We start from the raw sequence: 23,944 nt of genomic DNA on the forward strand, positions 1-23,944 counted from the left end.
TGCCCGCTGCTGCTAAGACCTAAATTACACAGGGATCATTAAAGTTAAATCTTGTCTAATCACCTGCCACTTTTCTCTCCCCTCTTCTCTTTTTGTTCCCAGGGAGCTTTTAGGTCCAGACTTTACAGAGACCTACTACACAGAAGATGGGCAGCCGGTGACTGTGGCTAATAACAATTACACTGTAAGTAAAACAGGTTTAACTAAGTATGTATTTCTTCTCACTCTCTTTTTAAACAGCTGCTTACCAGCACATTCCTTCATTAAGGGTTTTATTCCTATTAACTTAATTCTCTTATGAGGACTTGAGTTGATTCTAGTCATTCCTTAACACTAAACCAATGTCCTAATTCTAAAACACCCTAAACCATTAACTTAAATCCAATCCCAATTCCAAACTCTTCTTCAACGTACAGCAGTGTTTTTAAAGGACCAGTGTGTAGGGTTTTAGTGGTATCTAGCAGTGAAGTTGCAGATTGCTACAATTTGTATATAGTTCAATTTTCTAAGGGTATAGGAGACACTACAGAGGCTGCAAAAACCCCCAAAGCCCTATTAGAGGGGGGGGAAAAAAATTTTTTAATATATTATTTTTTTTTTTTTTTAAAATGTGCAAATTTCCATTATCAGTATTTATAATTACTTCGACAAAACAATGAAACCCCCCCGGAAACTCCTCACATCCATTAATACACCGTAATACAATGGGGTTCGTCACACAACTAGGGCCTACGTGATCACATGGCGGATCAGTCCTTGCTCTCCTTGCAACAGTTTAGCAGCGTTTGTGGTGGAAAAAAAAAAAAAAAAACCCCCCCTTTGTACTTCAGTTGATTTAGTGCGGGGAAACAAATCAGAGATATGGAAAAACTGTTCAACTTTTAACACCGCTGGGGCTGGAAAATGAGTTTTTGAGCGCTGTAAAGGCGTTTGGTGGACACAAGTCCAGCTCAGACAATTTATCTAATTTTGTAAAGGATATTTTATTTAAGTCCAAAACCCAAAAAAAATAGATATTTTTTTCCCATATCCCCCCCCCAGCCCTATCTATAAGCTGTATTTTATTCTTGATTTACAAATCAGAATATGGAAAAAGTATTTTGTTATTTCGTTATTCATTTATAAAACCAACAGATTTTTTATTTTTTATTTTCCAAAATGATTTTGTTTGGCAAAAAACACTGTTCAAGCTCATGTTCATACATTAAATGTATCGCCATTGGCCAAGTGTATTTAGACATAAAGAAGTCAGCATTAAATTACATACATTACATACATTAAATATCAAAATTAAATTCAGTCCGTGGTTAATTTTTTAATTTTCTATTTTTGACTTGAGCATAAATTCGAAAGTATGAAAAGCACTTTTTTGTGTTGGAATCAAAATGTATAACCGATTTTTAATTGAATCCAATTTTGGATTCTACATTGAATTAGAAGGAACAAGGGGTAAATGGATTTATCTAGAGACAGTGTTTGGTTTGTCCGTTCTGGGCTACTGTAAAAACATGGTAGTTCAACGTGGCAGACTCTGTAGAAGAGGACCCGCTCCCTCTGTAGATAAAAACGGCTCATTCTAAGGTAACAAAAACATATATTCAGGTAATTATACATTAATGAAAACATACCTATGAATATTATATTCCATTTCTGACAATAGATCCTCCTAAATGTTACACGCTGGACCTTGGATCCAACTTACTGTATCCTCAGGCAGCCCAAGATAAAAACCTTTAATTTATGTATGAGGTCTGGCATTTCATGTGGAGAACAAAGAACAAAGGATTTCTGCACATCATTTAGGATTTACATCTGAAACAATCTCTCTATGATTACATTATTGTTGTGTTTTTTTTTCATACATCATGCATACATCACACAAATAAAATTTTAATCTTAATATTGGCAGTCACAGTCGTCCATAGTAACTGGCAGTTGTTAACTCATTTCATCAATCTGTGATTTTCTAATCCTACAGTAAGCATCTTCAAAGAAAGCAGTGGGTTTAGTCTGGTAGCTGTAGGTATTTCAATTACATTTCACATTTCATAAGAGAACAATGAGGAAAAACAGGACTGCCAAAATCTTCCCTTCAGGATCACTATGGCTCCACTGCTCCTCTCCATTGTTCCATGTGCTCCTGCATATAATGTAGGGATAAGTTATACAGTGCATTAACATCACTTTATCTTCATATATCAAGAAAATGCCCAGTACAGCTTTAATTCATATTAGTTTAAACTTCAGTAAATGTGTGGTGTGACAAAGTATTGGCCGATGGAATTTTGTCCAACACCTTTATTAATAGATCAGCAATGAAAATCCAACCCCTGCTGAGTTTTCTTTACATTATGTAAAGGTTATGGATATGTTAAAGGAGGAGGAGGAGGAATATGTCTCACTTTGTCAAAACTGAGTTATCAAAAATTAACCAAGAGGAGTAAATATGAAGTCCATACAGGGGATCCCTTTTTCTTGGGGCTGCTGAAAGGCTTTTTTGGAAATGTTGGAACTAAAGTGCAGCTTGATAGAACAGATTGAAGGAAGGGGAATTCACAAAGTAAGAAAATTCCAGCAGTTCATAACAAAAGAGTGCTTTGAACACTGCAGATTAAAATCCTACGCTGTAGAACGGTGGATTTTCTTTTTAATCATATTTCTTATGACCACACAGGAGACGTCACAGTGGCACGGGTCCTCTGCTAAAAGGGATGCATAAATTATGAAGCACTTTATTAATGCTCTCGGCCATGTGTCAGACAGGTTGTGTGTGGTAGCTTTGGGAGCGGGGCTTGTCAGCCAGGTTGAAAGTGTGTTAAAGGAAATAGAAGCTAAATAAAAAAGACTGAGAGCTGCTGCTGGATCTCCAAACCAGTATCAACATGCACACACCTGCATAGCAACATGATGACCAGCTGCAATATAGATATGCAAATCAGCAGACACAAATGTATGTAAATACGTGTAACAGATATGTGCAATAGTGCAAACACTATAATTTCACACACTTTAATACAGACTGATAAATGTTCTGTGTCCATAAAAATACATTAACATATGCACAAGCACAAACAGACCTGGTCACACATGCCCAAACACACAAAATTCAAACAAACATAATATTATACATAAATATAATAAAGAACATAAAGAGGCTGCCATTCTTTAACCACAAATGGACATAAAATCCTCAGAGGTTTCTGACAGAGGCAGAAGGATATGCTTTTATTAATACCTCCACGAAGTTTAAATTATTATTTTTTTTTTTATGTTAACACATATAATGGAAAATGTGATAAAAAAGAATCAGTTATAGGTGCCAGTTTCATCTCCTGTACACTGCTGAGGTGCCCTTGAGCAAGGCACCTAACCCCAAAAAACTGCTAATGGGGCGCTGCTAATGTGGCAGCCCATCACTCCTCTCTCTCCCTGTTTGCATGTCCACAAGCCCTGCGTGTGCATAAGCGTGCATTTCAGCCTGTATGTATATAAAAATAAAAATAAAAAAGAGTGAAAAAAGGAATTTCTCCAATAGGGGATTAATAAAAAGTAAATCTTAAATCTTAAGGCTATTAAGTATTTAATACAAAGGTAGCCAATATATTGATATAATATATATATAGATATAGATATAGATATAGATAGATAGATAGATAGATAGATAGATAGATAGATAGATAAAATATATGATAAAAAAAAAATTATCCTATGACAGGTAACCAAGCGCTGCTGCCCCAAATAATTCTTAGTAAATGGAATCATAGCTATTGGTTAATGTTCCCGTCAGTTGTTGTTGGGACACTTATCATTGTAACATCATATCAAGCCGATAATTGAGCATAGCGTTAGTTCAGGCAGAGCACGAAGTCAGGCTTAGCTTTCAGTTACAGCTATATCATATGATCACAGCTAGTCATAAACATACATCAGCTGATTCCTCTAAGCTTCCCATTGGATACCATACACAGTCAGCTGACAGCTCACCTGATTTCCTCAAGCATCCAATTGGCTAACATCTACATGGCGCCTTATTTAAGCTGCTTTAGCCTGCCTGCCTATCTCTGCTGCTCCTCTACAAGCCTTTTTGCACCCACCTCCACCCCAGCTCCTCCTTTTTATATTTCTAATTAATCAATGTCATTTTCTGATTGCCATTGATGCTTGCTCTGTTCTGTACCCTGGGGGGTCTCTGCTGCCGCTCTCCTTGTCTTAAACTTTTCCATGTATGCACATGGAAGGGCAGGGAGGTGTGCTCTCCCTGCCTTAAGGTTTTCCACGTAGGCACGCGGAAGGACAAGGAGGTCCCAGAACAGAGCCATACCGCCAAATGTAATTCTGCTTGGAATATAAGATATTTTGACGAAAGTGGTCCTGACTGAAATAACATTTCACTTTAGCCAGGATGTGCATGATAAGGTAACATTAACGTCAGTTGTGTGGAAACACACCTTTTTGGTGAAAACGGGCTGATTGTTAATCAATCACCCATCAGTAATGTTAGCTATGATAGTTATCTGTAGTTAATTAGTCATACGTTCACTCTGCAATCAACATTGGTGCTATTCAGCTAATGTTAATGTTTTTATTACGTTATGTTTGTTAGATATCCCTCATGAAGTCTGAGTGTCAATCATTTATGTTGCCCTGGATGTCATTTATGTAGTCAGTAGTGGCTTTCATTTATTGTATATTCATAGTAGCATGGTATACTTGCTTATGATAAATAGCATCATTAGTGTGTGTTTGATTATAGTGCAAGCTGTTTTATTACAGTCTGTTCATTCACAGTGAGTGTCTTATGAGTAAGAGAAAGGGTGGCATTTGTCAGTTTTTGGGCAGCCTCATAAAAGAAAAAAGTAAGTTGAGAGCAGTGAGAAAATGAGAACTTATAGAAGTATGATAGAAGTAGGACGAGAGATGAGTCAAGGTTTCTTGATATAATAATCACTGGTTAGTAATCCATTCCTGAACGTCATGGCAGGAAACACCATTTAATAATAATATGTCTTCCATGTTCACTCTGGTGCGTTCAGAGTAAGTAACGAGAGAGCACAAGGAAGCCGACAGGGCAGGGAGAGGTGACATGGAGATGGGTGAGAAAAGAAGCAAATATTTATGGTTAAGGCCAAATAATGACATTGCAACAGTCTAATACTGTACAGCTTGGCTTGAACAAAGCACCTCTGTAGTATCTTTTTAAACCACAGAAACTATTTGTGATAAATTTAACTTAAAATCAGCATAATTACCCCAATATCTGTGAGGTCATTGTCCTCCCTCTTGCTTTTACTAATGTGTAGATGATTGCCTCTATCAAAGTCACTTGATTTCTATCTTTAAAGACTCATGTTATCAGGATCTTTGCAGACGTCTCACATCTCAATAGTTTTTGATGAACAGAGGTAGTTGAGCTGATTGGCCCTTTGATCAACGTAGTTGAATGCTACATCACAGGAAGCAAATCACCCATTTGTCCTCAGTAGACTTTTGACTGCAGTGCTGCCTGTCCAATTATGTATGCTTAGTTAAATGCTGAATACTTTATTCAAACAAATAAAAGTAGATTACAATTAGTGGTTGGTTTAGTTTTTGAGCTGCAACTGGCTCTCAGTTTCTCTTTTTTGAGGTAATGCATGTGGAGCCAGTCATCCAGTACAGTACAAGCCACTGTCACTTGCTTTGGAAGTAGTACAAGTAGTTCCTTGTAGACTAGTAAGAAACACTGAGATTTAGCTTACTAATAATGCTAAAGGCTGTCTCTGAACAGTGCATGCTGAAGCGTTAGCACACCCCTATCTCCTCAAATACTGCAGCTTGCATAATGGCCCTACGCAACCCCTCTCATGTTTCTGGATGCACCCATTGGGTGTAACGTCCCCACATGGAGGTGGAGGTGAAGGGATGGATGGATGGATCAAACAAACACAAGACTTTGATCAAGGAGACTGCTATTTGTGTCCCGTGTGGAACCAAAAGTTAACATTGACTTCTTTTTCACTTATGTAGGTTATGTAACTTGTGTGTAATGAAATGTATGGCACTTGGAAGCATAAAACCGAGTTTACCATATTACAACAAGTCGGAAAACCAAGCTCTAGCCAGGTTAGCCATTGTTAGCAATACCAGTTGGTAACAACGGTTACGCCGTATTTTGTGGTAAGTGGTAAATGGACCTGTATTTGTATAGCCTTTCTAGTCTTCTGCGGGGAATGATGAGGTTGGAGCCTAGACGTCTAAATATGCTTTATTGCTCTACCAACCATTAGGTGATGCGTGTTGTTGTCGTTGTTTTTGGCTCTTGTGCTGTTGATGGATAGATGGCATGACAAGTTAAAAGACCAAGCGATGGGACCACTTTCAGAATGAAACAAAGAGCTCAAGGGAGAGGGGTGCAGAGATATCAGCAAAAAGAAAGATGCGTTTTGTGAAACACAGTGCCTGTGTTGCAACATCTGCCTGAAGTTAAGATCAGTTTGCATGACGTGAACGTTCCCGAGTTGAATTCTGCTTGTGCTGTGATTCATAGAGCCTGACCGTCTTGCCTCACTAGCCCTGTCCAGACTACAGGGAATAAATTGAGGCTTTGCTCTGTGGTTAAGGTCGTAGCAAAACATATTTCTGTCCCTTTCATCAGAATATAAACAGAAAAAGACAGTCTTTCCCTTTTTTTTGTTCCAAACTCTTAAAAGAAACCAAAAAATAATACCTTTTTAGTTCGCTCAGTTTTTCTGCAATTCTGATCAAACCAGAGCTGGTCCAAACACTCACTTAGCTTCTTTATCGGACGTGGTTTGGTAAGCGTTTATGCCACAATCCACCAGATTTAAAGACTTTGATTTCAGGTCAGTCCTAAAGAACTCGATTAGGTGGGCTGCCCATATAAATTATTTTAAAGGGAGTCACTGAGAGCGGTTTCCTTAACAGACCCCTTGCATTTTGGGTCTGAGCTAGAAGTGGTTGAGATTATACTGTACCCCATGTTCCAACTTGCATTCGTGGGGAGTTCAAACTTGGCAAGTTTAACCCAGGAGTTCAGTCTCCTGAGAACAGGACAACAGTTCATACAATTTGCAATTGAGACAACGAATGTCATTCATAGCATACACCAGAGCTGAGTACGAAGATAATTCAGATCCACTTGGATGTTAGATATATTGACACCAACAACCTGAGACCTGACCTGAACCAACTAGAGTGAGTATAGAATGGACCTGGTCCAATTCAGGTACCGGGTCGGGTCTTAGCTCCTCAGAAGCAAGTGGACCTGTGAAAACCTTATTTTAATGAACTTTTTTTTAAGCTTTCAGCAGCATGTGCAGGCAGACCTCCTAATTAACAGCTAGGAGGATATCTTTTTTTCACATCCTCTACATGCAACCGGACTAATTGCAGAGGGTTGGCAGGGAGAGTTCTCACTGACAATTGATTTGTATGTTGGCTCAAACGGGGCACTCACCGCCACTGCTGCTTCAAATGAAAGGGCTCATTTTACTCTCTGATGAGCTGACAGACACTTTTGAATAGTCCAAAATCGACATGCAGGCACAATTTGAACCTTGTGGTGATAAATGTCTTTCAACATTAACTGTAGGTCCTTAGGCCCATAGACATCGTTGCTTTTAAAATCAAAGGTGTAATACCTTTGTTCTTTCAAGGTTGAAATTGTTCATTTTGTATGTCTTTTTTTTCTTTATTTTTTTAGCCTTTTGTACAAGTGTAGTGAGAAGAATGACTCGGGTGATCTGGCAGCTTTTCTGATTTTAATTTAAGGATATTAAAAAGTTTTTTTCCTCAGCCTTATTATTTTATTATTTCTCCAAGGAAAGTGAACTGAATTCTAAGGTTCCAGTTTACTGCTGCCCTTGTGTTAACAGGTCATTAAAAGTGTGTAATGGTACCCAAAACGTTACATACTAGGGTTGAGCAAGAGTATCCCGTACACTGTTTAAGAGTACGAGCATTAGGGTAATTGTGTCAATATCCTCAAATATAGCAACTTTATTTAAAAAAAAACCTTGTCTACATGGTCAGTAAGAAAATAACATATACACAAATATCAGCAGCAGTCCTGTTCACAAATTTTGCATAGTAAAGCAATGGATAATTCCTGGACAACCACAACTTGTATTTCTTTATATAGGTAAGTGGACAATTCCTGGTTCATTGCAGTTTGTGTTCAGTTAAAGGTTATATATTCTAAATGAATTTGTCACTAAATGTGAAATTAGAACACCAGTATCTCAGACTGAAACAAATGGGCACCACAGCCCACCAGACTCCATTGACAAAACCTGTAATTCTACACTTCAAACTGGCCAGAACCAAGTATAAAACTTATCAAAACCATCTTTGTTAGTCTTTCCACAGTCTTTCCAACTATCATCAACACTGGTATGGTTGAAATAAACCCTTAATTCAGCAATTTGTTTGTGAAAATATCCATGGAAACAACCTCAATGGCCACAACGCAAGCTAATCTAAATCCATGGGGACAAATGCGACCATCAAAGAGCGTCTACTAACAGTGCTTGTCTTTGCCAATGACAGGTTCAGATTGTTATTGTAAGTGTCTGACAGCATTATGGGAAGGATCCCTACAGAGATAAACCTTTTAGTTTAACCAGTAACAGACATAATATTGCCACCTGACACCATAGAATTATTTTTTATTTTGACCTCATATATCATCAACATTGTAACTTAATTGTGGACAGAAACAAAATAAAAGTCAGTTGCACACGGCTAGACTCGCATTCACTAATATACACATGCAGTCGGGCCTTGTAAACAAACCACAGAGAGGCTGGGATAGCAACTCAAGCACAGGACGTCATTCTCTGCTCAGGATGCCATGACTCTGTAGTAGAAGTGTTTATTTCACTCCACTATATCTTTACATATACTATATTAATGTTTTAAATCTCATATATAATCTTTAAATGTAGATAGAGCTCATTAATCATTTCTTGATGACTGCTGCTTGTTAAACAGAGGAATGGATCATTCTTTATTGGACATGGTTCGATAAGCTTTTATCCCACCATCCAGGTTAAAGAGTTTAGGTCTGCGATGTGCTAAGAATGTATTTGCAGTGGTTGACCCTGAGGGCTTGGGAAGCTGAAACATCTGGCTTTTCACACCCAAATTCTATGCAGACATTGGGTGTAAACAAATTCCTGGAACTCCAGATTGCGCTTGTTTATACAGGGTAGTAGATAATTGCAGGATGACTGACTCAGATGTGCTTGTGAATAAACATAATAGTTGAACTTAAGCCCTGTAATAGGGTGTCTTTGTTGATTGTGTTGTAAATGGTTTAACTGTCGTATGTGTGTTCGTGTTTGTAGGAACACCGCCAAACAATCGTTCTAAATCACATGAGACGGTCTTTGTTTTCCATAACATTCAGTCATTATGAGTTCTACATGTAGAGCGTCTAAAGAATGTGTCCAACCAGCCTGGGTTTCTAGCTGTTTTGAGTGGAACCATTGTAATTCGATGCATCGTCAACAACTTGTAGAATATGACACGCCTAAACTACTATTTTTTGGTTCCAGCTGGGAACCAACTTTTCAGGTTCTGAACCAATTTATTTTTGGTTGAAATGCTCCAAATGGTTTTAGAGTAGGTGCTTGAACCGGAACAGGGCCGGTTCCCCGTTGGTGGAAAAGGCCCGAGAGAGAGCAACATGATGTGTAACTTTAGATGCTAATGTGAGGGGATTCCACAGAGGTTATTTCTGTACACATGCCCCTGCTTACCTGGCCCGTAAATTGATTAAAATGTTTTAAGATGGCCCCTTCAGTGACTCCTGACTTCAGTCTGACACCCCTGATTTAGAGGCTAACTCAACTAGGAAGGTTTAGCTAATAAACAACAGCTGCTCCACCACTAAAGCTTTACAGGTGGAACACTTAAGATTTTATGTTGATGCACATGCAGACATTTAATCAGAGTGTATTCAACAGTGGTTGGTGTAGAGAACCAAAAAAAGTTAGGTACAAACCAAAAGTTCTGTACCGAATGGTTTGGGATGGGTACGTAAATCGTTACACTCTCAGTTCATCAAGTCTTTGTCGTTAGTTGAAAAAAAGACTACAAATTATTGTATATTTTACTGTATGCTTTGCATCTTTTGTGTTTTATAATATCAGCTTTAAATTCACACACGTTTATATGAACCTCCCGATCAACCTGTCATCTCATTATTAAAGTTCTTTAAAATATGCTTCTTTTGTGTCTGGTAAGTTCATTTCAAATCCAGGATGTTTGAGTGGCCAAGCTCCAACCTTCATTCATTCACAATGCCAGAGGAGCCTATTATTCAGCACTGATAGAAGAAAATAAGAACAACCCTAGGTTCCTCTTCAGCACTGTAGCCAGGCTGACAGAGAGTCACAGCTCTATTGAGCCACATATCCCCATAAACTTAAGTAGCAATGACTTCATGAGCTTCTTTTATAATAAAATTATTACTATTAGAGAAAAAAATAGTCACCAAATGCCCTCAACAGGTATCACTGGCTCTCCAAGTTCAGGAACTTTAACTAATGTAAAATCAGATATATATCTAGAATTTTCTGCTATCAATCTTCATCAGTTAACTTCAATAATTTCTTCATCGAAGCCATCAATCTGTCTATTAGACCCGATCCCAATTAGGCTGCTTAAAGAAGTCGTACCCTTAATTGGCACTTCTTTACTGGATATGATTAATCTTTCTTTATTATCAGGATATGTACCACAGTCCTTTAAAGTAGCTGTAATTAAACCCCTTCTTAAAAAGCCCACTCTTGACCCAGGGGTTTTAGCCAACTATAGACCAATTTCTAACCTCCCCTTCCTCTCTAAAATTCTGGAGAAAGTAGTCGCCAAAAACGGTTGTGTGACTTTCTACATAACAATAGTTTATTTGAGGATTTAGAGTTCATCACAGCACAGAGACAGTTCTGGTTAAAGTTAATAATGACCTTTTGATTGCTTCCGACAATGGACTTAGAATGATCTTAGTGCTGCATTTGACACCATTGACCATAATATTCTTTTACAGAGACTTGAGCATCAAATTGGCATTAAAGGAACTGCACTAAGCTGGTTTAAGTCATACTTATCAGATCGTTCGCAGTTTGTACATGTTAACGATGAATCTTCAATAAATACTAAAGTTAGTCATGGAGTTCCCCAAGGTTCTGTACTTGGACCAGTACTATTTACTTTATATATGCTCCCTTTAGGCAACATTATTAGGAATCACTCCATTAACTTTCATTGCTATGCAGATGATACGCAGTTATATCTATCCAAGCCCGATGAAATGAATCAATTATCTAAATTACAAACATGTCTTAAGGACAATCCTGGATGAGCTGCAATTTTCTGATGTTAAACTCTTGTACTCTTGTACTTGGCCCCAAAAACCTTAGAGACTCACTGTCTAAAGATATAGCTACTCTAGATGGCATTACCTTGGCCTCTAGCACCGCTGTCAGGAATCTTGGCGTTATCTTTGATCAGGACATGTCATTTAATTCCCACATAAAGCAAATCTCCAGGACTGCCTTCTTTCATTTAGGTAATATTACAAAACTGAGACACATCCTATCACAGACAGATGCAGAAAAACTAATCCATGCATTTGTTACTTCTAGGCTGGATTACTGCAACTCTTTATTATCAGGCTGCCCCAATAAGTCCATTAAGACGCTCCAATTAATTCAAAACGCTGCAGCACGAGTACTGACAGGAACTAGGAAAATAGATCACATCTCTCCTGTACTAGCTTCTCTGCACTGGCTCCCTGTAAAATGTAGAATATCATTTAAAATCCTCCTCCTTACCTATAAAGCTCTTCATGGTCAGGCCCCTTCATATCTTAAAGAGCTCATAGTACCCTATTACCCCACTAGAACACTGCGTTCTCTAAATGCAGGGCTAGTTGTGGTTCCTATAGTCTCAGAAAGTAGAACAGGAGCCAGAGCCTTCAGTTACCAAGCTCCTCTCCTGTGGAACCAGCTTCCAGTTGTGGTTCGGGAGGCAGACACCCTCACCACATTCAAGAGTAGGCTTAAGACATTCCTCTTTGATAAAGCTTATAGTTAGGGCTGGATCAGGTGAGTCCTGAACCATCCCTTAGTTATGCTGCTATAGGCCTAGACTATCGGGGGATTTCCCATGGTGCACTGAGCTCCTCTCTTCCTCTCTCTCTCTCTTTCTGCACTCATTCATGTCCCATTTATGCATTTTGCTAACTTTACTTCTTCCCCGGAGTTCTTGTGCTTTCTCGTCTCGCAGGTTCTCATGGATCCTGGTTGAGCCTCCTGCCATGGTCCTGCTTGATTACCATTGCTAATATCACTGATATTATTGTTATTATTAATATTATTATTACTACGGTTACTATTATTACTATTGTCACTGCTCATTGTCCCTCATCGTTGCTGTTGTCGTCATCATCTTCTTAATGTTCATCATCATCAGTCACTACTATTACTGTAGTTGTCGCTACTGTTGTTGCTGTGCAACTGTCTATCTGTCTGTCTGTGTGTGTCTCTCTCTTTTTCTCTTTCTCTCTCTCTCTCTCTCTCTCTCTCTCTCTCTCTCTCTCTCTCTCTCTCTCTCTCTCTCTCTTTCTGTCTCTCTCTCACCCCAACTGGTCGAGACAGACGACCACCCACCTAGAGCCGAAGGATCTGTCCTAGGTTTCTGCCTTTTAACAGGCAGTTTTTCCTTGCCCCCGTCGCCAAGTGCTTGCTCATGGTGGTACTGTTGGGTCTCTGTAAATGTTATAAGGAGTTCGGTCTAGACCTGCTCCATTTGAAAAGTGTCCTGAGATGACTTCTGTTATGAATTGGGGCTATACAATTAAAATTGAATTGAACTGAATTGAATTGAATTGAATTGAATATGAACACCATCACTGTTAGCAGCTTTGCCTATATATTATTGATTTGTCAGACTCATTGTTCAGATTGAGTAGGTGGTATTTTTACCAGCAGCTGTTGTCCTGAAACGGGAGCATGTGGCCGGCTTTAGGGACACTTGCTCTAACCGAGTCGATCCATCAGATTGATTCATCTGCATAAACATTATCGTAGTTCTTTAGAGCTTTCCACCAGATGAAATATAAAGTATTGATTGCAATCCTTTTTTTTTTCTTTCAGGATCACTGCTTTTACCACGGCCATGTAAGTGGACATCCCGAGTCCTGGGTGGCTCTCAGCACATGTTCCGGAGTCAGGTACATGAAACGGCTCAAGACTCATCACAGTTAAACTGTGTTCGTGTTATTTATGTTACCAGTTTGAGTTAGCCTGCACGGACTTGACCCAGAACAAATGCAGTAGGTTACATACTGTATTTAGTTAAAGTAATTTAGATGCTGTATGTGACCTATGTATGTGAACTAGTTGAATAAGCAGACACTTGCAAAAACAAACATTTAGAAAAAAAATCGATTTTAGCTGCTTTTGGTAATCAGGTATGAGGGATTAGAGAAATCTCATTGCCCCAACTAGATTTCTACTGGAGATTGCAGATTTATGCAGAAATACATTATTTTCGATTGTTTCACAGTGGTTATATTCTTAAACACCTCCAGGCCTCCACACAACCCTGCAGGAAGGAGCCATATTTCTGGATTTTGGGTGAATGCAGCCAAAGTGTAGCTACGACCCTCTTCCCTCAGTCAAACAGAAACTGATACACAGACCAGCAGCTGGTTGTGCATCCATGAAACTGACAGGAAGCAGAGGAGAGAGATATGTGGAGACACCAATGTAACGTTTTTGGGAGTCCCAAACTCACACCCCGCACCCAGAAATGTCCAAGCACAACAAAAAAGACAGGCAGAGCACTGCAGGGTCTTTGCAAATACAGACACCACCACATCCTTGAAGAAAAAATCCCACCTAGTATGCCTTTAAATGTTAGCCACTGAGCCCAGAAGTTGCCCTCAACACAAGTGGATAAAGTTTTGTCCAAATACAGAAAGTTCAGCTTGTCAGAACTCTCCTTTATTTCTTTAGATTGTCATGAAATGACTAATTTGATCCTCTTTGGGGATCCAGGCAGGAGTTTTAAAGTCTTAAATTTTCACAGCCTCAGACAGATTTTTGAATGTGGAACGCCTTGAATATTGAAGGCTCAGATTGAAGCTTTCTCCTGGCAAAGATGCCGCACGTCCTGAGGATGTGTGTCCCAAAAAATATATTCATGAATTTGATCCAATAAAAGAGACATCAAGTTATAGCTCAGCGGGGCTTTAGTGGGAATTAATTCCGGTAAATCTAAACCGATAAGAGTTTTTTCATTACGTTGTAAGAAAAAAAAATGTTTTTCTATCTGATAGAGGCTAGTTCAGTGCTGACACGTCCGTCGGCAATCTTCAGTCCCTCTGTCCTGATCTGGGAAGGTAGCCAGATGCTGCTTGTTGACAGCAGCTTTGATGGGAACAGAGCAGACGTGGGGGAGAATAGAGATCTGTAAGCCAGCAGAATGTAAATGCTTTCTAAATGTCCAGTCATTCACAGAGCTGTCCAAATATGAGCTGACCAACACCAGTTTGTTCTTGGACTGAAAACAAAGTGAGGTTAAATGAAACATTTTTGAAACATTCAGGGACATATTAACAGACGGCTCAATTATATCCTGCAGTTCATGGAGAACATATTTTAAGGCAATTTCTTTTTTTCATTTAAAGGTGCAGTGTGTAACATTTAGGAGGATCTATTGTCAATAATGGAATATAATATTCATAGGTTTGTTTTCATTAGTGTATAATCACCTGAAAATAAGAATCATTTGGTTTTTGTTACCTTAGAATGAGCTGTTTTTATCCCCACGTCACGGTTCCGCTTCCATGGAGTCCGCCATGTTGAACCATCATGTTTCTACAGTAGCCCAGAACAGACAAACCAAACACTGTCTGTAGATGGGGACTTTCATGTTTTTTCACACGTTTTGTTGACGCCATAGTTTCTCCTTCCGTGATTGGAAGGGGAGAGTGAAGCAAGACTCGCGAGATCATAAAATCATGCGAGAATCCATCTCGTCAGACTTCAGTCACTTCACACACACACACACACACACACACACACACACACACACACACACACTGTCACTTAAACAACATTCATAGCTCATGATGTTGCTGCCAATGGTTACTCAAAGGACTCCGATTGATCTGTGGATAAACACAAGCTCATAGCTTTAAGCCTGGCTACATGGATTCTCGCGTGATCTTGTGATTTTGTACTATTCAACATGTGTAAAAACACTGTAATGTGTAAAATTGGTGGAACTCCCCTTCAAAGTTATTTTGTCACTGTTCCCAATGTCAAAAATAAATTTCCATGCTCAGAAAAAGATTAAACAGCAAAACACTGCTGTTAATGCTGCAACTCAACCAAAGCATTAAACAGGTAAAACGTTTTTAATGTTTATTATATCAACTTTATACTGATATTCTATATTAATTTGCATAATTTTCAAAAAGCCTAATTCCCAAGCTCTAAATACAAGTTACTGTTTAGGTTTTAAGATTTATTAATAGTAGAATAAGCTTTAAATCCTACATCAGGAATGATGATGTGTTGTTGAACAGTTTCTCCTCAATCAACTTATTTATAATAAAATAAATTCATCTATTCTATGTCTTCTCTCGTTCTGTGTTCTTCTTAGACTCATAAATGATTATCACTTAATCACTCATTTTGAAGTGCTCACTGACCTTTACAATCCTTATTATTTTTGATGGTCATATAATCAAATCGTACTCTACTATTAACCTCATTATGAATCACGTTGGACCTCAACTAAATCCCCAAAAGTGTAAATGTTATTTTAAGAGGCAGAATAATAGCATAACACGATAATGTCAGAAAGATGTGGAAGGAAACAAATAAAATCAGCAGAAAGATGAAGGAGGTTTGGTGTGATTCAGTGGGGAAAAGGGCGATGTGTTCTTCCAGAAGCCATAATGAAAGCGTTCTGTCAAGGGTCACCTTTTATGCTCTGACATCTTTGAACATTTCCTCTGCTAGGCAACAGTGCTATCATAAGCTATGAATCAACAACATCTTTCACAAAATAACAGTGTGACTCCAGTGTCCGTCCCTATTGCTCTCATTACGAGATCATGATTACAGCACAAACAATGCCCTGGATTTTAACAAGGAGTTGTGAGGATGACAATGTTTTCTGATTTAATTCCTGATATATGCGTAGGATGTGTTCATAAGGATAAAAGAGTTTTAAAAAGTACCTTGATGAGACAATTTATTGTGCTCCAGCTGCAGCGCTTTATGAAATACCCTCGTCATTTTCTCTGTGGATTTGAGGCTTTTCTTTGGAATGGCCAAACTGCATGACCCCGCAGTACTCGCAGGGAACTGATGATTATGCAAAAGAAAAGTCTCATGATTGCAAAAAAATTGCCAGTTACCAGAGGCCCCCGCTGCCAGTATAACAAAGTTTTTCTGATCAGAACTTTTGTTCAGGTTTCAGCATTGACCTTCTCTGTTCTTATCTGCAGTCCTCCAGCAGTTCTGTGTTTTCATTTTCACTCCTGCCCCACAGTTCTCTGCTCATTTTCCCTGCCAGCAACTTTCATGCCATAACAAAGTGCTTTGTATTGACTCAGGATGAATTACATGGTTTTAAGAGAAATTGTTAAACAGCACTGGACACATAATTACTTAAGAAAAAAAGAAGAAAACCCACTGTATTTTCTCAAAAAGCGTGGCTCCGAGTTCAGCCATGCCCATATGGTCAGCAGAGTTGATGAACACAATAGCCGGTACAACTGCTTTCACAAAAAACAATTTGATTCCCTTCGTGCCTATTTTGTCTGCTGTGAAATAAATAGTAACTCTGACAAAATGTTCACAGACAAGGTGAAATAGTTTTTATACAAACTTCAAATGCATATTAAACCACTGCGAGCAAAGCCTGCATTAATCATTACTTCTCAACGTCAATCAGGACAGAGATGGATATTCACGAAAGGCATATGCTCTTAGGTATTACTTAGAATCTGTTTGGTTCCACAGCAGCACTTTATTATCTAAATAAAAAGAATCTTTAGTTTTCTACATTTTCTATCATTTTGAAGTTTCAAAAGCATTTACCAAGTGATACGGATACAAATGTCTTCTCTAGTTTAATAGTTTTTAATGTCCTTATATGGATTTAAAGTTTTTAATAAATGTATGATTAACCAAGTATAAAATATCTATACTGTTTGTATTAGACTGATATGAATATATGAGTCTATGATATATTGTTAGTAATATGAGCAGCTATGGCTCAGGAGGCAGAGCGGGTTGTCTACTAATCAGAAGGTTGGCGGTTTGATCCCCGGCTCCTCCTGCTGCATGTCGAAGTGTTGAGCAGTGTTGACCTTGAGCAAGATACTGAACCCCAAATTGATGCTGTGGATGAATGTGTGATGTGTGATTGATGATAGGTCATCAATCACTGTATGAAAGTGTGTGAATGGGTGAATGTGGCATGTAGTGTAAAAGCTTAGAGTGATCGTAAGACTAGAGAGCTGTTCAAGTTGGACTCTGTGTTGTGGTGGTTGACGGTCAATTTATAAGCCATCGTAAGCTAGTTAGCATTGCACACTGTAAGGAAGCGGAGAGAGAAGTCACTCGGGAGTGTGGATAAATGTCACATCCTTTGTATTTTTCCAGAAAATCAGTGCCAAAACCTTGCATAGAAATCAGTCCAAAGGCAGTTATTGGCAACTGAGAAAGTCAGGGTTTTGAGTTACAACCTGGCAATGAAAAGTGATTAATAAATCAAAATAATACGATATTTACATACCTTTTTAAAACGCTCTTTATTCTTTAACATGAAAACATATGAACTTATTTTTGATGGAGATCTTTAATATTTTGTTACTTTCTACAGCCACTTTTCAGGTCCACAGAGTTTGCATGATAGTAAAAAGACAGATTTTGGGTGGGACTGTGATTTTGGGTCTAACTTGGTTTTATAATTAAATTAAAATTTGATTTTGGCTGGTGAAAACAGTCTCTTAAAAGCCCTAAAAGGAAATGAGAGATGGATGGACACGGGTCATACTAAATATATATATATCCTCCTATAATATCCTCCCTCACTTAAGTGGTCAGGGGAGTTTAGATGTCAGGATAGTTATCTTCAGTTAGTAGTTCTTTTTCTTCAGGAGTCTGATAGAGAGTTAGGGTTATGGGTCAAAGGTGTGGAGTCACCTTTCAGAGTTCAGATGCCATCCTCTGGGACTGAGGCAGTCCAATTGGATGAGGGTTCAGAGAGGAATTGGGTCAGTAGAAAATCTTCAAAAGAACAGAAGTACAAGTATGTGTCGGAGAGTCTGTGGATTCCCAGTTACGTCTAACTTACAAACATAATACTTCTTCTCAGAGTTATACCTCAATCACATCTGAACACACCGACGTGAAGCACATATATACATAGTTTAAATGTGACTTGCACTTTCTGAGGATCTTTAAACTTCTGTTTAGAAATCATAGAAATAAGACACTCCTTAATAGTAAACATTGATTCACATAAGAATTTAATCGATTTGCAATTTCCATTTTTAAATTTCTCCTTGCTGCTGAAGACAATGTTGACTTCCCGTGTGCCTTTTCTGGCTTACATAAAACACAGATGCAGTAGGGAGTATGGCTACCAGCCAGTCAGCCGCTGCTAACATTAGCTCCTGTTGCAATCATTCAATATGCAAGGCTTTCTTAGCGCACTGGATTTAATCCTTAAATTGTACAAATGTACAGAATGGAGAATCTAATTTGAATCAGGAATATTTTTGAATTGAAATCTGACCCCAAGACTCAAAACAGAATCGTGTGGTACTAAAAGATATACAATCCTACTCCTTAGAACTCATTATAGTGTTTTATACTACAGTATCAAAGTAATCCAGTACACTTGTCTGTACATCCATGAATATAAGGCAAACAGGAACTGCTAATAGATAATTCAGCATACTTTTAATGGTGCCAATTGGCCAAAATGTAAACAACTACAGGCAAGTAGCCCATGGCAAGAAAGACAATTGGAGTTAAAAACAAAACATGAATATGAACTTTTTTCTTGTTGCGCTGTTGATATTGTTTTGACCTTGCTAAGGCTCAGAATGACCCTCTTGTCTATCCATTCATATAGAGATGTTTACCCCATGTTAAAGTTCTGTGTCTGTCTTGATTCTGCCCACAGTGTGATTTGATTTCAGTATGGAATTTGAGTAGCTGGCAGACTTGTCAACAAATATAGTGTTAAGAGAAGTAGTCAGATTACACACAGGGGACTGTTAAAGCAAGGGTCAACTTTTTAGTAGTCTCGCGAACAAGGTTAAATGCCTGTATATGTTTGAGTCAAACTAGTTTGTACAAAGTTCGAAGAGGTATAAATACTTTTGGCCTTCAATGTGGTCAGACCACATTCTAAGGTGGTGCAAAATGTGTCATAGGGGGCGGGACGGAATTAACTGTACACTTTTAATTTGGCCTTCATTCAGAGGTCACATCATGGTTAAAGAATGCATGTTTAAGGTTCTGCGTTCTCCAACAGCAAATACAGCAACAAATAACAGACAGCATTGTTCAGTGTTTCCGACCTTCTGAAGGTCATGATCCCATTTTGGTGTCTTCAACAAGCTCACCAGCATTAGTTCTCTTCTTTCTGTCTTCACACAGGGGCCTGATATCCATGAATTCTACTGACACCTACTACCTGGAGCCAATCAGCGGGGTGGATCCTCTCCACCATTCACTGTTGAGTGCAGAGGAACTGCCAGTTAAAGGTGGAAACTGCGGCCATGGCCATCACACCACACAGTCCAACCACATCTCCAACCTGCTCAGTTCATTTCATTCTAGGGTGAGTCTCCCATACACCGTTCATTTGCTACAAGTTGTGGTTTTGACAATATTAGTTTGTTTTCCTGATATGAACATAAGTAGTGTGACAATACTAGAATTTTGTCTTCAACACTAACTTTAGAGAAATAATCATCTATTTTGGAAAATACACTTGTTTGCTGTCTTGCACCAACACAGACAAGAAGATCAATAACAATTTCATCTCTGTGCGTCCAAAGATAAACAAGTGAATTCCCCAAAATATCGGTCTGTCCCAGAAACCTCTGAAAAATTATTACTATGGCAAAACCCCAGCAGAAATCAAAAGTAGCCTTGTAACAAGTTTTGCTCAAGGATTCATGTTTGATCACAATTGCCTTGTAATACAGTTTGATTTGAGTTTTGTGAGCCTGCTGCATTACACTGGATAGGCTTAATTAGCATAAAGTTGAGTTGTGTTAATGCAGCAGGAAAAAGCTGCTCACCCTGGCTCAGACCAAATGACAGTCATGTGGAGCACCTTGGTACTGAGGTCGTGGATCCAACTGTTGACAAAAAAGGCCTCCATACTTTTGTTTGCTTTCATCCGTTTTCTTGAGTAAAAGGATTTCTGAAGGACAAGGTTGTTGCTTATATCTTCTGCCTCATTTGCAGTCGTTCAAATCAGTTGAAAAAAATTGCTCTTCTTCATAACATAAGGATCACTTCCAACATAGTTGTGATGTTCTGTTTATACCTTTCTCTCATAAAAACATCTAAATTTGCACAATACAGACTTTCCTCCACCTGATTCTTTTTTCAGTTCCTGCCCTCCGTCTGAATTTCTGCAATGCATTGAACTTTTAATTTGTAAGAGGAAGATGGTAGTTACACAGTCAAACCAACCATATAAGACAACTTCATAACTTTACTCGAACACTTGAAATTCCTTGCTGTCCCCATACAAAACAACAAAAGTTTGAAACAAAATTGAGGGAAATCTGTAAGCCAATTCATGCAGACAGCTCAAGTCAGTGCTACATTCACATGGCATCTTCTGCCGGAAAGATGTACACCGATCAGCCATAACATTGTGACCACCTGGGCACCCTGGTGGTCACAATGTTCTGCAGCTCCATACCAACAAACTGTGATGCTCTGTGTGTTCTGACACCTTTCTATCAGAACCAGCATTAACTGTTTCAGCAGTTTGAGCTACAGTAGCTCGTCTGTTGGATCGGACCACACGGGCCAGCCTTCGCTCCCCACGTGCATCATTGAGCCATGACCCTGTCTCAGGTTCTTTTCCTTCCTTGGACAACTTCTGATAGGTATTGACCACTGCAGACCGGAAACACCCCACAAGAGCTGCAGTTTTGGAGATGCTCTGACCCAGTCGTCTAGCCATCACAATGTGGCCCTTGTCAAAATCGCTCAAATCCTTACGCTGCCCATGGCGGATTGGTGTATGCAATAGGCCTCCACGTCAGCATCCACCTGTAGGCTCTAATTGCATTTTCCTGTGAAGTGGAGGTACAGGTTAGTCAACGTCCTTTTAAAGGAGCTCTTAGTAGGGAGTGATGAATTCGCACATCAATAACACTGTGCCATTTGAGTTGGATGACTGAAATGAGCTCTATGCTATGGTTAGACACAAATTTTCCCTCCTCATCAGCTATATCATCCAGCCATGATGCAGCACATACAGTTAAACAGTACCCAACAGCCTAGTGCTCAGTATCTCTGGAATCTTCACAAGTCATCCCAACCTTTCAGCAGGACCATTCAAGCATTGTTTTGTTTGTTTGAAGCTGAATTTCACAGTGGGTACATTGAAAAGGACACAAAAGTATTTGTGATTCATTTACCACCTCTTATGTGATGGATCTAGTCATAATTTTCTTTTGGTTTGGTTTATTACGTAGTGAACTGAAATCACCATCCACATGGGGACACTTTGTCATATGGAAACACAATATTGAATAGGTCTCGATGCCATTTTAGGGCCCAGTATTGCTCTCGCACCACCTGGAAATGGAGGGAATTATGGCTTTGACTCAGCTCTTCAGGTCTGTTAAGGCCATGGCTTCCAGTCAATTTCCTGAGCCTTTATAAAGAAAGAGAACTAAACACAAGCCTAGTTTGCTCATCCGCAGTTATAAATGATAAAAAGGCTCCTCAGTGGGCCATTTTGCCTTCATCTGTCTCCACTGCTGGGACAAACAGTCATTCTTTGGTTTTCATATTTCTTCCCATATTTATCATTTTCCCATTTACGTTCTCAATCACTTTAAACTGTTCTCATCTTCCTCCACTCCTCATGTGCTAAAGCCCTCTTAGCTCTCCACCAGGGCCTTATCCTTTCCCCCTATTTCTTTATCTTCCTCCCTCCTGCACCATACCCCTTGGCTCTCCCAATTCCCTCCACTGCCACCCATTAATCCTGGGTTGTTATGCAGAAATGCCAGCCACAGCAGACTCCAGGCTCCAGTCCCAAGGCTTTTGCCACTATTTGCCTCTCAAATAAACAATGCAATGTGTTAATGCGTTAGTGTGGATATATGTATGTGCGCGTGTGTGTGTGTGTCTGAGCTCCACAGGCTGCCATCACAGCACCACAGATTCCCCACCAATCCGCAATATTGGTGCTAAGTCCAGACCAAGCCGAGGCAGCAGTCTCCCCGCACGTAAATCAATGAGTTTTAATTACAGCGGAGCCCTTCCCTAATGGCTGTAATCAAGAATTAGGGGAGTGGAAACTTAATGATGGATGGATGTAAGGAGTCGTAAAGCTTTGTAAACACAACAGCATGCATGGCTAGGAGGCTACTCATACATATTAGGTTTTTCACCTCTTTATGCACCACTTTCAGACTGTGTAACTGCAAGATTTTAACCAGTTTTATAAGGTTGAATAATCAGGTCTGGTTTCTTGTTCTAGTCCTATACTGACACCAGTACCTATTGACCTGCATAATTTTTTTTTCATGTTTTGCTACAATTCATAATACTGGGTTCACAATATGATTTTGTCATGATTTAAAGAAAACAGAGATAGAAGAGAAATTATGACTGAAAAAAATTCCATTCTAAAATTTATTTTTTAGACAAAAATCTACAAAATATATATTCTTTTATGTTCTTTAAACAAGATGGTGCATCCTCATTTTTAAAGTCTTCACCAGCAGCCAGCCACCATCATCTTTCATATTATATATCACTCCTAAGTTTCTCAATCATAACTCTATAGTTCAGTTTATAAAGCAAGTCTGATTGTTTGGGAACAGTGGCTCCCATGTACTTAATGTGCTAAGTAACTTTAACTGGAAGATTACTGAGAAACTCAGGATCTGGATATGGTATATTCTAACTTTTTTGTAAGGTCCAGTTGTGGTTAATCAGGTTCCTCAGAATGTAGGTGAAACACAATTATGTCATCAGCATACAGAGTTGTGCAATTATTATTTTAGGGTTATTTCTGATGTTGATAGCCAGGGGTTCTATGCATGTGGCAAACAGCAGGGGGCTCAGTGGGCAGCCTTGCTGAAAACCACGGTGTAGGCTACAAAGGGAAAATCTCTGAGCTGGTATGGACTGATGCAGTTGGATAGGCATAGAGCCTCTCTATATCAAGTGCAAGGACTGCAAGTTTCGACTCGTTCTGATTACTGTATACAATATTCAATAGTCTACAAACATCAAAAAGGGAAATCTTCATACTTCATACATTCTTGAATGTTTGTTTTACAGTAAGATAAACTGCTGTATCTTTGTTAGTACTTATTAATGTGAAAAATGACATCTTCACTTGGATACACGCCTAAAAGGTTTCATAAATGAATTGCACTCTTAAATGAATTTAAATTGATTAATTGATCTGTTACAGTCAGAAAACCTGGCAGCGTCAATACAATTTAAATTTATTCAATTTAAAAATATACTAGAATCAAAGTTTATTAACTAAAAATAAAGTAGAAGAAATAGTATAATACAGTACAGTATAGTATAATGTAGTATTGTATAGAATAGTATTGTATATTATAGTATAGAATAGTATTGTATATTATAGTATAGAATAGTATTGTATATTATAGTAC

The 23,944-nt window shown here is 38.8% G+C and overlaps 1 protein-coding gene across 1 annotated transcript in view; it reads left to right on the top strand.

Moving 5' to 3' along the window:
- Positions 1–23,944, top strand: part of adam19a (ADAM metallopeptidase domain 19a) — a 193,090-nt gene that overhangs the window by 118,072 nt on the left and 51,074 nt on the right. The window contains exons 4-6 of the mRNA XM_051428536.1: positions 103–184; positions 13,161–13,237; positions 19,704–19,887. Coding sequence (XP_051284496.1) covers positions 103–184; positions 13,161–13,237; positions 19,704–19,887 — 343 coding nt within the window. The remainder of the gene's footprint in view (positions 1–102; positions 185–13,160; positions 13,238–19,703; positions 19,888–23,944) is intronic.

This window comes from Dicentrarchus labrax, unplaced genomic scaffold (assembly GCF_905237075.1).
Source record: "Dicentrarchus labrax unplaced genomic scaffold, dlabrax2021, whole genome shotgun sequence".
Classification (NCBI taxonomy): Eukaryota; Metazoa; Chordata; class Actinopteri; family Moronidae; genus Dicentrarchus; species Dicentrarchus labrax.